Genomic DNA, 15699 nt, shown 5'->3' on the forward strand with positions numbered 1-15699 from the left:
GGCATTGTTTAATTACATGCTTTGATCACTTATGAATAAAGGACCAAGGCTGCTGGGCATTACCGGGTCTGCAGTGCTTCCTCAGCCCCCAAAATGACATTGTAACACAATTCAGTAATGTTCCTTTAACATTTTTCTTTACGTAAAGTGTCCCTTAGGGGCTATTAACTGGCTAATAGGTTAATTTGTTAAATGTGCCTAATTGATCCATTCCAAAGCAGGAGAATGGCACAGCGCCAGGGACCCTAGTTCAATTCCAGCCACGGTCACTATCTGTGCAAAGTTTGCACATACTCCCCTTATCTGTGGGGTTTTCTCCAGGTGCTCCAGTTTCCTTCCACAGTCTAAAGATGTATGGCTTAGATTGATTGGCTATGCTAAATTCCCTTTAGTGTCAGGGGACTAACACGGTAAATACATGGGGTTACGAGGTTAGGGCTTAGGTGGTATTGTTGTCAGTATAGGCTCAATGGGCTGAATGGCCTCCTTCTGCACTGTAGGGATTCTATGAAAAAAGTACAAAGTACTGGAAAACTGCAGTGTTGTAGGAGAGGCAAGAGACAAAACAAATTCAACAAACTCTCTTGGTAAAGAGGAGCTCTGTGTCTTGATTTCACCAACTGGCTTGGATTCTATCAACAGATAAAGGCTTTCACTTAGAAGGGTAAAGTTTAGACTTAATTGCTTTTTATCCAGAGGTTGGAGATAGTGTTTGGAATGGACTGCCACGAGAGACAGCGGCAGTCCATTTGTCAAAACATCAGTTTTCTTTGCTTTTGATACTGAACTAAAAATACATACTGCTTAATATTAAATCCCCGTTTGTACCAATGCTCACAGTTGTTGCTATCCTGAAGTAACTTTCAGTTTCCTTGTCATTCTTATTATTTGACCAAAGAATTTTTGCCACCATTGTCAAATTGCATTGAAACTCTGTAAAGTCAGCCTCTGACTGGTGATCATCACTACTACGGATATGGGCTTGAAAGCCAATTCTGGAGTAAGCCTAATGAGGAATTATGAACAGTTCCAATCAACAAATGCAGCAGATGATTTAAGATTGCTGGCCTTTGTGTGTTTTGTGTTGCGACCTATTTTTGCACTTTGCTGTATGGGCAATTGATTGATTCTATAAAACCAACCAGACTCCTCAACAATGATCAACTTGGCCCTGCTCCAATAACAGTAGGATATCATATGATCCTTAAATTCTACACCATGGGCTCCTTAATGGAGAAGATAATTTGCTACCTGGGTCCCAGGGGTACTCAACAGACCAGTAGTTACTCAGTATTTCACCAAATCAATGCTTTTGTAAGGAAATGGTTAATGAGATTGACTTGAAATTTATTAAATGCTGTATCACAACTGATTTTTCTGTACATTTATCTTTTCAGCAGAGGCATTTAAGTCAATTTAAAATAAAAAGAAGCGCTGGAAATATTACGGTTCGGTAATCTGTGGAGAGCGCAACAGAGGTACAGAACCAATACTGCTGTATAAGAATAAGGCTGTTCGGCCAAGTGAGTTTGTACAAACTCTCCAAAAGAGCATCCCACCCCTCCACCCTATCCCTATAGCCCCACGCATTTAACATACTTAATCCACTTAACCTACACATCTTTGGACGCTTATGACAATTTATCATGGCCAATTCATCGAACCTGCACATTTTTGGACTGTGGGAGGAAATCGGAGCATCCAGAGGAAACCTACACCGACACAGGAAGAATGTGCAAACTCCACATAGTCACCCAAAGCCAGAATCAAATTTGGGTCCTTGGCACCGTAAGGCAGTAGTGCTAATCACTGCGCCATTCCTATAGTTAATGTTTTGAGTCAAATGTGAATCTTGCAGAAATGAAGGTAAGTAAAAATATGATGGCTTTTGAAACACACAGCAGTACAGCACAGTACAAGCCCTTCGGCCTCAATGATGTGCCAAGCTATGTCTAAATCCAAGATCAAGCTATCCCACTCCCGATCATTCTGGTGTGCTCCATGTGCCTAACCAATAACCGCTTGAAAGTTCCTAAAGTGTCCGACTCCACTATCACAGCAGACAGTGTATTCCACATCCCAACCACTCTCTGAGTGAAGAATCTACCTCAAACGTCCCTCCTGTAACTCCCACCATTAACCTTATAGTTATGCCCCCTAGTAACAGCTACATCTACCCGAAGTAATAGTCTCTGCACGTCCACTCTATCTATCCCCCTCATCATCTTCTAAACCTTTTAAGTTGCCTCTCATCCTCCTCTGCTCCAAAGAGAAAAGCCCTAGCTCCCTAAACCTTTCCTCATAAGACCTACTATCCAAACCAGGCAGCATCTTGGTAAATCTCCTCTGCACTTTCTCCAATGCTTCCACATCCTTCTTATAGTGAGGTGACCAGAACTGCACACAATATTCCAAATGCGGCCTCACCAAGGTCCAGTAGAGTTGCAGCATAACTCCACGGCTCTTAAACTCAAACCCCCTGTTAATAAATGCTAACACTATAAACCTTCTCCATGGCTATGAGTGGCAACCTTCAGAGGTCTGTGAATATGAGCCCCAAGATCTCTGTTCCTCCACATTCCTCAGAATTCTACTGTTGGCCCTGTAATCTGCATTCAAGTTTGCCCTACCAAAATGAGTCACCTCGCCTTTATCAGGGTTAAACTCCATCTGTCACTTTTCGGCCCAGCTCTGCATCCTATCAATGTCCCTTTGCAGCCTGCAAGAACCCTCCACCTCATCCACTACTCCACCAATCTTGGTGTCATCAGCAAATTTACTAACCCACCCTTCAGCCCCCTCTTCCAAATCATTGATAAAAAAAAATCACAAATAGCAGTGGACCCAGCACTGATCCCTGTGGTACACCGCTAGTAACTGACCTCCAGTCTGAAAATTTTCCTTCCACCACCCTCTGTCTTCTATGAGACAGCCAGTTACTTATCCAATCGGCCAAATTTTCTTCTATCCCACACCTCCTTACCTTCTTCATGAGCCTACCATGGAGAACCTTATCAAATGCCTTACTAAAATCCATGTATACGACATCAACTGCTCTACCTCATCTACGCACTTAGTTACCTCCTCAAAGAATTTAGTCAAATTTGTGAGGCAGGACTTGCCTCTCACGAAACCATGCTGATTGTCCCGGATTAAGCTGCATCTTTCCAAATGGTCATAAATCCTATTTCTCAGGACCCTTTCCATTAACTTATGACCACCAAAGTAAAATTAACTGGCCTATAATTACCAGAGTCATTCCTATTTCCTCTCGGAGAACAACATTCGCCCTCTCCAGTCCTCTGGCACAATCCCCGTGGACAGTGAGGACCCAAAGATCAAAGCTAAAGACTCCACAATCTCATCCCTTGTCTCCCAAAGTATCCTAGGATGTATCCCATCTGGCCAAGGGAACTTATGGACCCTCAGGTTTTTCAAAATTGCTAATACATCTTCCCTCAGAACATCTACCTTCTCCATCGCATCAGCCTGTATCACACACTCATCCTCAAAAACTCATCCTCACTAAGGCCCCTCTCCTTAGTGAGCACTGAAGAAAAGTATTCATTCAACACCTCAGCTATCTCTTCTGACTCCATGCACAAGTTCCCACTACTATCCTTGACTGGCCCTAACCTCACACTGGTCATTCTTTTATTTCTCATATAAGAGTAAAAAGCCTTGGGGTTTTCTTTTATCCGACCCACCAAGGACTTCTCATGCCCCTCCTAGCTCTCCTAAGCCCTTTTTTAAAAACTCATTCCTAGCTACCACGTAACCCTCAAGCGACCTAACTGAACCTTGTTTTTTCATCCTTACATTCGCTTCCTTTTTCCTCTTGACAAGACATTCAACCTCCTTTGTGAAGCATGGTTCCCTCACTTGGCCATTTCCTCCCTGCCTGCCAGGGTGGAAATAATAAAAGGGAAATCTTTTAGGATAAAAAGGAGAGAGTGGGCAGCACAGTGGCACAGTTAGCACTGCTGCCCCACAGCACCAGGGACCTGGATTTAGTTCCGGCTTTGGATCACTGTCTGAGGAGTCTGCATGTTCTCCCTGTGTTTCCTCCAGGTGTTCTGGTTTCCTTCCATAGTCCAAAGATGTGCGGGTTAGGTTGATTGGTCAATGCTAAATTGCCCCTTAGTATCAGGGGGATTGGCAGCGTAAATATGTAGGGTTATGGGGATAGGGCCTGGGTGGTATTGTGGTTGGTGCAGTCTCAATGTGCCAAACTGCACTGTAGGGATTTTATGATTAAGTGGCAAAGACATCCTTGAACACAAGGCAAAGGGAGTGTAATGATAATAAAGAAACAAAGTATTTGTCCAGAGCAAGAACAATTCACTATGTCCCAACCTCTTCCTCTCTCCTAAGTGCCACTTATTACCATAACATTCACCAATCTCTGGCTCACAGTATCCCGATTTGTGTTCACTTGCACTGTCACCTTTGACCCTTCAGTTTAGTTTCTTCATTAAAACACATCAGTCCAGGTCAATTTTATCAAAATGCCATTTCCTTGGCTTTACATTTACAGTTTGCTCAGAACCACTCATGACCGTGTCCATCCACATACAAGAGCCAAGAATAATTATCATTGTTCTACAACCAGACCCTGAGGTGCAAGATACAATTTCCAGGGCACGGAAAATTCCACAAATCAGAATTGCCATTTGTGATTTTCTTCCAATACCTTAATTTTACATCAAAACGAAAGAATGCTTATGAAAGTATACCTCTGTGGCTTTGAATATTTGTTCGTGTATTTCCAAAATCTGTGCTTGCATCATATTTCACTCTTTCAATGCGTAATTATTTTACAATAATAATAAATACATTTTGTCCCAAATGCCTGCCCATATTTTCATGAGCCTCTGGCTAAAGTAAGCTTGCAATTTCTTCATTGACGAGTTTAGCTGCTAACATTTGTAGAGTTGTGCACTACTATAGCTGTCACCCTTTGTAAAACGGTAAGCAAAGTTCCGAACTGCCTGCTTTGATCTTTGAGGTGGATTGTGTCACTATTCAAAGAAGAGATTGACATTCTCCTAGTTTCCTGGCCAGGACCACCAAAACGGACCAACTGGTCTTTCACCTCTCTGCTGTTTAGGTTACTGCATTTTCTACAGAAGAGTCACTGAACTTCAAAATAATTAATTGTATATGAAGTGATTGGAAATGTTTGAATCGTGCACTGTATACACTTTTTTGCCTCTCTCCAAATTGGTGATCCAACAAAACACTGTTATCGTCAGCATTTATTAATCTTAAAACATAGCTGGGGCACTTATTAGAGGGAACAGCCTAGGATTAAATAGATAAGCACGTGCAGTGCGAGAATCCAAGACACCAAATATTACACTTACTAAAATATTAAAGTAAGGATATTGGAATTTGGTCAACTCATTTAATGTCACTTTCATATATTTGATTCTTTTCTAAATTAGACTGAAATACCAACTACAGTATACTGTTTAAGTGATAAGAACATACGAATTGGAGAAGTAGATCATATGGCCCTTCGAGCCTGCTCTTCCTTTCAACATGATCATTGCTGATCTTCTGCCTCAACTTCAATTTCCTGCCCAATTCCACTTCCCTCGATTCCTTAAGATATCAGATTCAGTCCATCTCAATCTTAAATATATTCAACAAAGAAACAGCCACAGCCCTCTGGGGAAGAGAATTCCAAAGACTGAATCAAATTTGTTTTGGAAATAGAGACTTTAAGGTGATAGAATTGGAATGTCTGTAATTTTGAAGAAGATTAACTAAACTAATTCAGCCAACTTATTCACAATGTATAACGCCCCAGAATTAGGGGAGATGCATTTAATAAAATAAATTAGTAGAGAGGAAAATCAGATCAACTCTTTATTCAGAAAAAAGGCATTACATTTGTATAGGACTAGAAGACCACAGAAATAAGATGAAAACTGGAACAAAAGGCGATTAGATGCTTTTCTGGTATGAGAAAGAAAAGTCAATGCTATTGCATTTTATAGTATTTTCCATTCATAACCATTTTTACTTTGAGGTATTGTATACTGATATTGCCAAACTCTGCAAGGGCAATACCATCTACACCAGATAGGAGATACTTTGCTCATGTTGAATTGTCTTATGAGAGCTTGACGAGAATGTTGAATCAGTTTTATGAGCCCAAGTTTTTCAAAGGTCTAGTGGACTGAACATGCATTCTGATCCATACAAATGAAAAGGGCCAGATTTAATTTTTGATCTGCATCAAGTTGGCTAAGCTCAATCAAGCTTTTAGCTGGGTCACATTTTCCTCAATTCCTCTCGGCTAGAGAGGAGAAAACAAAATCTAATGATCAGAACTGTCTGCTGAAAACAACACATATGGGACGGAATTCTTCCAAAAAAATTCAAAGTGTTGAATTCATGTGAAAACTGGAGTAATTCACACTGGTTTATTCAGTGGAAGTACAGAGAAGAATCTCCCACACTCTGTGCACTGCAGAGGCCACCAGCATGAATATTTTTAAATTTCAGGGGGCAGGGCCTATTCATGCTGGAGAGGCTGAAGATCTGTGCATGCACAGTGGTCCCGCACTGCCAGCTTCCTGGCCAGCTCGATTGCTGGCCAGCCCTGTGACCCCTGTAATGCCGGGTCTCTGCACCCCCATGGCCCAATCGCTGGCCCCCTGACCATTCCCAGGTCCAGCCCCAACACCTCTCCCCACTGCAATCTCCAGCCCCCTCCTCCCCAAACTGACCCCCTTTCCCCAAACTGACCCCCTTTCCCCAGCCCATCCTGTTCGCTGGCCTCCCTCCTTTCCCCATCGATCACACGGCAGCAACCCCACTGTCTGCCTCCTAGGTTCTGCCCCCACATGCTCCACTCTATGCCCAATGGGCAGTGGCAAGGTGCCCCTGGGCATTGGCACTTTGTCCTTTGGGCAGTGCCAGGGGGCCCAGGCTGGCACTGCCAGGGTGCCAATGCCCAGGGGCACCTCCCCCCTTCCACCTGACCCTCTGGGGGCCCTGATTGCCCCCCCCTTCATTCCAGCAGGATCAGGCTGCTAGCTCCCTGAAACTGGGGAGCGTGTATAAACCCCGCTGGTGAGAAATACTCTGGCAGGGTGGGAGACACTAGCAGGCCCAGAGACATCAGTCCTGGGCCTGCTAATGATATTAAAATGACTATTTAAATATTCTGTGCATCTCTCCTCTGATTTCCAGAGAGGTGACACTGCCGCCAAGACATAAGCAGGGCGCAAACGCTCATGCAAACCTCACGAATTGGCCGCTGTGGGATGGGAGAATCACGGCCATGGTCTTTGGGCAAGAAGAGGATTGGCTTCACTGTGATGTTTTCCGTTATCAAATGGTCAACCAATACTTGCTATTTAGACTAATACATGAAGACTGGGGACTCAAAAAGGGTGACTGCGAGTCAGCCCCATTAGGAGAGAAAAACTGGGACAAAAACTTTCACTGATTCAGGGCACATTGAACCTTACATGGAGCTTTGCTCTGCAATGCTGGTAGAACACTCTGGAACCACTCATCTTGCCCGACAACATACCACAATACAGGTCAGAAGTAAATATGCTTAAATTTAACTGAAAAGTGAAGTTAACTGTACACTAAAATAATTATCGTTATTGATTGTTTTTCTGGCACATTATTGTGTTTAATTTAGCACATCTTACCTCAGTGAGCCCCTTGATCTTTAGGTATCCACAGAGAAAGGAGTTTTCCATGTCAACGTGCTACAGAAATAAACAAACGAGTATTCAGAATTTGCTTTGCTTGCAATTACCAAAACAATCAGAGCCATGGAAAGTTATTTAGATAGACAAGGGGATTAGGGGAATGTTTTTAGGCAGAGATATTAAGATCTTGAACATTTTGCCATGGAAAGTGTTGAAGAGACCTTTGTACCCTTCAAGAGAAAATAACCATGGGATAAGTATTTGAAATTAAGCAAAATGCAGAGTTATGGGGAGTGTGCAGAGCATAAGTCTTGGATTAATCTAGCAAAGAGCCTGCATACACTTGATGAAACGGAAATAACCTCTGACATGTTAATGATTGCCAATACTTATCAAGAAAAAAAGTGCAATGTTTTCTCCTTTCTCTTGGAAATACTGAGCTATGTCAGGGACAATTCCATTGTTATCATCTCACATTGAGTGTACAGAAATAAATAAGTTACAAGGGCATACGGCCCATCCAATCTATCTTAGCATTCATGCTCCATGTAAGCAAATAGTTATAATTAGATTAAGCACCTTGGTCCCACTATCTCATCATCCTTTCTTCCTTAACCCATCCATTTAATCTAATCTTGAATAATGATAATTACTGCCTCGAGCACCAGCCCTGGAAATAAATTTCAAATTTTCACAACTGCATGTGGAGAAGTTTCTCTTGCCCTCTCTACATTTCCTCATGGAATGCCTAACCTGTCCAATCACTTCACTTTTTTTAAATACCATGATATTGTCCAAAAGACTCAATTTTTAAAAAGTCTCTTGATATTTGTATTCCTTCACACCTGGCCATGTCCTGCAAAATCCGCGTTGCAACCTCTCAACCTCAATATCCTTGATTTTGGTCACAAGGAATCCACAGAGGAGAGTTCCATCAGAGTATTTATAGCTTCTGCTCAAAACTTCGGAGTTCATTTTGCAACTTTCGAGTTTGAAACTGTCCTTTACTCGTTATAAGCTTAACGACACAAACAACTTCCACATTTTAAATGGACAAAGCTGCCAATTGTACTTTTATGTGTTTCTTCTCATCTTAAGTAAATGCAGTAAAAACATACATGCCATCCTGCTAGTTACATAATTTGATTTCATTTCTGAAGCTGAGAGCCACAGTCTATAATATCACTAACAGAATAAAGCACCATTAAACAATGACTAACTATAGTGAGTTGTAAGGGAGATATACAGATTAGCCTACAGGAATCACAGTGCCAGACCCACCTTCCCATCACTATGATCAGAGAAGCTGCTTTGTCAAAATGTCATGAATACATACCTCTGCTTTAACTCATTTTCGTCAAGTCCAATTTTTGCCCAAACCATCCCACAGCATGAGTGACTGAGTGAAATTACACAACCATCTCCACTGGGATACAAGTGTCATTGCATGCATAATTTCTCAGTGAAAATGATGGCTGGAAAATGTGAAAAGTTCCAAAAACAGTTTGGCTAGCAGTAAATTATAAAGCTGTCAGTCAGCTGAGCAATTTGTATCACATTAAAAACTGGAAAAACGCTAAGCAAAGGGTAGAATGATTTACAGTTGCAGGATCTATCTGCCCATTTATTTAATCTTGTGCATTTCAAAACTCTACATGTAGTGGTTAAGTTCATCAGCATTTTAGTAATGTGAAATCCACCAAAACATACTTGTAGATAGTATAATGTTGGCACAGCTGTTCATACTAGGATCTCACTAGAAGTCAAATGTATGTACTTATTAACAAGGGTTTGGAAATGGATTTTTTTTTGGAAAAGTTTAATCTGAGGCTTACCAATGGGCACAGTTTGGGTATGGTGTGAAATTGTTATGGCATAAGATCAATGGCCAGAGATTGCAAATTCATGTCCTTCACTGCAACTTCAAAAATTGAATTTGTGGGTATGGAAGCAAACCAGATTGTTGCAAAAGTGCAGCCAATGTCCAATAGACAGTCTTGCCATTCTTACATGGCATTCCTGCATGGTTTGGCCAACATGCAGACAATGTGGGTGGCTCTTAATGTCTTTAGAAGTGGTCAACCAATACACTCAGTTGTACAAGTAGTAGCTTCAAATAGAAGACTTACTTATTCAGGGTAATTAGGAAAATAAATGCAGCCCCGTATTCCCCACATCCAGAGAATAAGATAATGCCAGTGGCACAGTATAACAGAGCCAAAAGAGGACTCGGCATCTGAAGGTTCACAACAGTAGAAATGGTACTTTGGTACTACAAGCCCATTCAAGTAATTTCAATAAACTATGTGGCGTAGCTACATATAAATCCCCAACAACAGAGTTTCTGGCAAGGAGCGGCAATCTAGCAAATGAGTCAATGAGGTCTGCAAACTACAGCAAATCTTCTGCAATTTGTAATGTTCTCAATGCTGTTTAATGACCATCTGTACCAGGCAGCAAAGGTTATTCTTTATAATTAACAACTAAAAAGTGAGTGAAAAGTAACTTCCTCACAGAGGAAATTGGATAAAAGTTGCTCCAAATGGCAGAAGATATAAAAGGCAATAAAAAGGAAGAGCAATGTCAGTGAATGTTTATAAGTGACACAACTTCCTTTTAAATTGAGAAACCTTGGAGAAAAGCCAAAGCTTCAAAACCAAAACTGAAAATAGGACACAAATTAGCAGCTTTGAGACACTAATTTTAGGTTTCAAAAGGCTGTAGCCATAGGATGAAGGAAAAACAAAGTTTTGACATCAGCATTGTTTTTTCTGGGGGTACAGTCAAATACAAAAGAAATTTACATAAAATTAATTACTTTTAAAAACGTTAGAAGAATGTTCAGTGGTTTCCACTTTTGGCACCAAAATGTTTGCAAAGCAACAATTTGATCCATTGCAAGGCTCCTCCTTCTGTCCCAATGCTTATACAAGTGTTCCCCTTCATTCATGTGACAACTCCAATTCCCATACAAGCCAGCCTTCTGCCTTATTGAGCGAAGCTGCCAAGTTAAGAAAATATATTTTTATGTTGATTTAAAGTGAAAATTGCTGTCACATCCTATACATATAAAGATTTGTGTCAAATGTAGTTCACATACAGGTCAGAATGGGAACACAACTCAAATTCCCAGCTTTTACTCTTGTTCCAAAAACAGTTGGCACACGACAACATGCCAAATTACCAAGTTCAACCTGTGTAGAAACAGGTAAACTTGTGCAACAAGATAGGGTTTCACTGCATCATATTGTTGGCAATAATTATTAGTTAAAATTTTTGTCCCAGTTGAGTCAATAAAACTCAGCCAGCACACTATTACAAGCATTTCAATTCATTTCAGCAACTTGGCCAAGGGAGGGGGTATCTCATCTATGATTTCCATTTTGTCTTCCAATGTCCAGTTTCCAAAACATGTGTGTAAGTACAAAATATGATCAGGATCAACTGTGATGCCTAGCCTACTGACAATCACTGTTAGAGTCACATGTTAAAACATTTTGCACTATAGGATGAAGGGAAGCCATAGGCTAGGCAGGACTTCCAGGGTTTTCAGACCATATGAAAGAATGGGATAGAAAATATTGGGCAATGGCTGAGCATTAATTGTGAGACTGCAAGGAGGAGAGAGAAGGTACAATAACTTGGAACAAGAGCGAAGTCAAAGGAGCAGTGACAATAGTTGCACTGATAAAATGTACTGAAGACAAACAAAAATGGATCAAGTTTTGATGAAGACTATTTCTCCTTGGAGAAACACAGTGAAGCAAATTACAAACAAAGGAGGGCATAGCTTTCTTTAATAACGTTCTATTATTTGTGGTCATGAGGTATGCCAATGCAGTCTAACTGAACAGATTTTCTTTCCCTATAGCGCCATTCTGGATCCACCTGGAACCTCCCCAAAACAGCAAAATCCAGATCGTTAGTATATCACCAGGTGAATTTCAGACACAAGTACACTGCATCCCTCTATAAAGCACAGCAGACTGAAGCTTGAAATACAATCATATCAAAACTTTGCACAGCGATGTCCAATCTGACCATATGCAGCCTACAAAGCCAATCCATTCAGTTCTATTTGAATTGACATTTCTTAGTTGTCGACTTGTCTGATTTGAATTTTGAGCCTTTGCAAAATCTGTTTGCCATACCGTTGCCTTATTGGTGGATAAGTCCTAAATCAGAACACCAAGATCTCTTAATACCAGCAACTTTAGATATTCAAAAAATACTGAATTAGGATTTAAGTTGCAAATCCTAGTTTTCAATTAAGGGTATTTTACCAGAGTGCAGCAGATGGCTAGTTTCAAATCTCTATTGGCACCAGACCAATAATAAAATGATTTGCATGGTGCAGATTATTCACTCCTATACCTTCCTGGCTAACACTCAAGCACTATTTTTTGCTTCAATCAGGCTGGTGGTTGCTGAAAAACTCCACGTTTACGTGAAGAATTTATCATTACTCATATTGGAATATTTTGATGTGTATTCAGCCTAATTATAGAGGCTGCTACCCTTGGAACAAACTCTCAAGATCCACTCTAAATAAACTACAACTCAAAAATTCCTATCGCCTGCATCCTATCATGCTTCAAGAAATTTCGCTATTATATTTGTCTTTGCAAAGCTTCACTCACCTTCCAATGATAATTGCCTTTCCCTCCATCTGCAACCTCCACCATCCCACATTCCAGGTTAATGTCTGATCTTCCAACTCCAGTTTTTTCTTTGCATTCCTCTTTCTCCACTCTGACTTTAGTAGCACAACCTTCAGCCATCTGGAGCCCCATCCTGAAGCCCCTCAAAACTGTTAGCATTCTCCCTCATTAAAAAGCTACTTTAAAACATACTTCTTGATATATGTTCGCCTCCCCATATTTTTCTTCTAGCATTTCTCCACATTCTTTTTCATCTGTATGAAGTATTTTGGGATATCTTACTATATTTAGCTGTTTATAATACATGTTATCTTTCTGACCACTGGCAGGTCCTAAATGCTAAAAGAAAACCAACCAATTAGTTTGTAAGGCAGGCTTCATAGTATCAGTCTACAAATAAAGGTGAATTTGTATGTCCAAAACTACTTCACCAGACACTGGCCAGATTAGTCTGGCAACAGCTATGAAAGTCACTTTTTACTGCTTAGTGGTATCCCAAAACAACCCCAGCTGGTCCATTATGGACACTGACAGCAAAGCCAGTATTGCTGACTATACAAAGTTGCCATGTCCTGTTTACAAATTCCTGCATTGTAAAGGTAACACACCTTTTATTCATGTTAAGGACAGAAAATCTGAAAGACACTGAAATAACTGCAGTCACAAATACACATGGCCACTATGACTCCAACCACAAAATTCATAAACACTAAATAAGAGTGGGTCACACCATATGACGTTTAGAAAGCCACTTTGATTTGACCCCCTAGTACATACAGACAATGAGTGAAACATCTTTCCACTGGCCAAGTTAAAAATTCAATTCAAACTTCTTTTTACGGATTTAGGTTTGACTCACCACGATCTATTTAGTGCAATCATGTGAAGCAATCAAAAAAGTCAGCAAAACAAACATTTTATGAGCATGTCCAACTTTGATGAGTTATCATTATTATATCCAGTAGCTTGTCAAGATCTATCCACAACACTGGAGGTTCAATGCATACCTCAAGCAGCAGGATAAGTCTAAGTGACAGATTCTGAAATGCTCAGCAATCACCAGTAGTAAGGCTGTACTTAAAATGAGTTCCAACAAAATATGATAAACCTGAAATATAAACTCCCCATTCGACTCTCCACAGGTGATACCAGATTAGTTGAATATTTCTAGCATTCTCTTTTATTTTTTAGATTTTAGCAGTAATTTGCTTTTTGTTTGATTGTTTAATTCGCTATCACTTATCTTTCAGGAATCGTTCTGCCCTTCTTTGTGATGTGATTACGTGTGTGTGAGGCACAGTAGCACAGTGGTTAGCACTGCTGCTTCACAGCTCCAGGGACCTGGGATCGATTCCTGGCTTGGGTCACTGTCTGTGTGGAGTTTGCACATTCTCCTTGTGTCTGTGTGGGTTTCCTTTGGGTGCTCCGGTTTCCTCCCAAAGTCCAAAGATATGTGGGTTAGGTTGATTGGCCATGCTAAAATTGCCCCTTAGTGTCCTGCGATGCTTAGATTAGAGGGATTAGCAGGCAAAATATGTAGGGATATGGGGATAGGGCCTGGTCGGGATTATGGTCAGTGCAGACTCGATGGGCCAAATGGCCTCTTTCTGTAGAACATAGAAAAACTACAGCACAAACAGGCCCTTCAGCCCACGAGTCGCACCAATCACATCCCTACCTACTAGGCTTACCTATAACCCTCAATCCTATTAAGTCCCATGTACTCATCCAGAAGTCTCTTAAAAGGCCCAAATGAATTTGCCTCCACCACCACTGACAGCAGCCGATTCCACTCACCCACCAGCCTCTGAGTGAAAAACTTATCCCTGACATCTCCTATGTATCTACTCCCCGCACCTTAAACCTGTGTCCTCTTGTAGCAACCATTTCAGCCCTGGGAAAAAGCCTCCAAGAATCCACTCGATCTATACCTCTCAACATCTTAAAGACCTCTATCAGGTCACCTCTCATCTTTTGTATCTCCAAGGAGAAAAGACCAAGCTCCCTCAACCTATCCGCGTAAGGCACGCCACCCAATACAGACAACATCCTTGTAAATCTCCTCTGCACCCTTTCAATAGCTTCCACATCCCTCCTGTAACGAGACAACTAGAACTGAGCACAGTACTCCAAGTGGGGTCTGACTAGGGTCTTATACTGCTTCAGCATTATCTCCCGACTCCTAAACTTAATCCCTCAATTGATGAAGGCCAGTACACCATAAGACTACTTAACCACATCCTCTACCTGCGAGGCCGATTTAAGAGTCCTATGGACCCGGACCCCAAGGTCCTTCTGATCCTCTACACTGCTAAGAGTCTTACCCTTGATATTATACTCCTTCATCCCATTTGACCTGCCAAAATGGACCACTACACATTTATCCGGGTTCAAGTCCATCTACCACTTATCCACCCAGTCTTGCATCCTATCTATGTTGCGCTGCAACTTCTGACATCCCTCCCAACTATCCACCACACCACCAACCTTCGTGTCGTCAGCAAACTTACCAACCCATCCCTTCACTTCCTCATCCAGGTCATTTATGAAAATTACGAACAGCAAGGGTTCCAGAACAGATCCCTGGGGCACTCCACTGGTGACTGACCTCCACGCAGAAAAAGACCCATCTACAACCACTCTCTGCCTTCTGGACCCACAAGGCAACAGCCCCTTGGATCCCATGCCCTCTCACTTTCTCAAGAAGTCTTGCATGGGGGGCCTTATTGAACCCCTTGCTGAAGTCCATACTGTGGGATTTCTATGATTCTATGTCACCTTTGTGGCAGTGTACCTCTAACAGCTCTTGCCATTTTATAAGATTCACCCTCTCCATAAATGACACTACATTTACGTTCTCAAACTCTCTCTTTATCGGGACAGATCTGCTTTATTTAACTGCTACCCTGGTCTCCAGATCTTTTCTATGCCTTCTGGTGAAGAGTCACAGACCTCAAACATTAACCTCCATTAACATCCTCACCACAAATTCCACCTGGCCTGACATTCCTAGTATCTGCAGTATTTTGTTTTATGATCAAAACACTGGCCAATCTGATGAATGATGTCAAAATGACAAAAGGAAATGTAGTTGCATGATAAAAATCAAAAAGGGGTGAGTAAAGAAATGTGGTTGAGAGAACAATAGAAGAGACTCAGTGGAAGGAGAGGGAATGTTTATAAATTCATAAAATGGATTAAAAGATAGGATAAGATAGGTAATGGGAATTTCAAGATGGTAAACTGCCAAACCTCTACAGATGAACCACAAGGGTCTTAGATAGAACACAGAAGATCGTTCAACCATTGGGTCAACTTTGTTGGTAGAGCTATCTAGCTACTCCCCTGCTTATTTA

At 41.3% G+C, this 15699-nt stretch overlaps 1 protein-coding gene across 2 annotated transcripts in view; it reads right to left on the reverse strand.

Moving 5' to 3' along the window:
- gid4 (GID complex subunit 4 homolog) overlaps positions 1 to 15699 on the reverse strand; it is a 42170-nt gene that overhangs the window by 22284 nt on the left and 4187 nt on the right. For both annotated transcript variants that reach the window (XM_080206626.1, XM_080206627.1), the window contains exon 2: positions 7680 to 7739. In XM_080206626.1, coding sequence (XP_080062752.1) covers positions 7680 to 7739 — 60 coding nt within the window. The remainder of the gene's footprint in view (positions 1 to 7679; positions 7740 to 15699) is intronic.

The sequence above is a fragment of the Carcharhinus amblyrhynchos genome, chromosome 18 (genome assembly GCF_965287045.1).
Source record: "Carcharhinus amblyrhynchos chromosome 18, sCarAmb.v2.hapA, whole genome shotgun sequence".
Classification (NCBI taxonomy): domain Eukaryota; kingdom Metazoa; phylum Chordata; class Chondrichthyes; order Carcharhiniformes; family Carcharhinidae; genus Carcharhinus; species Carcharhinus amblyrhynchos.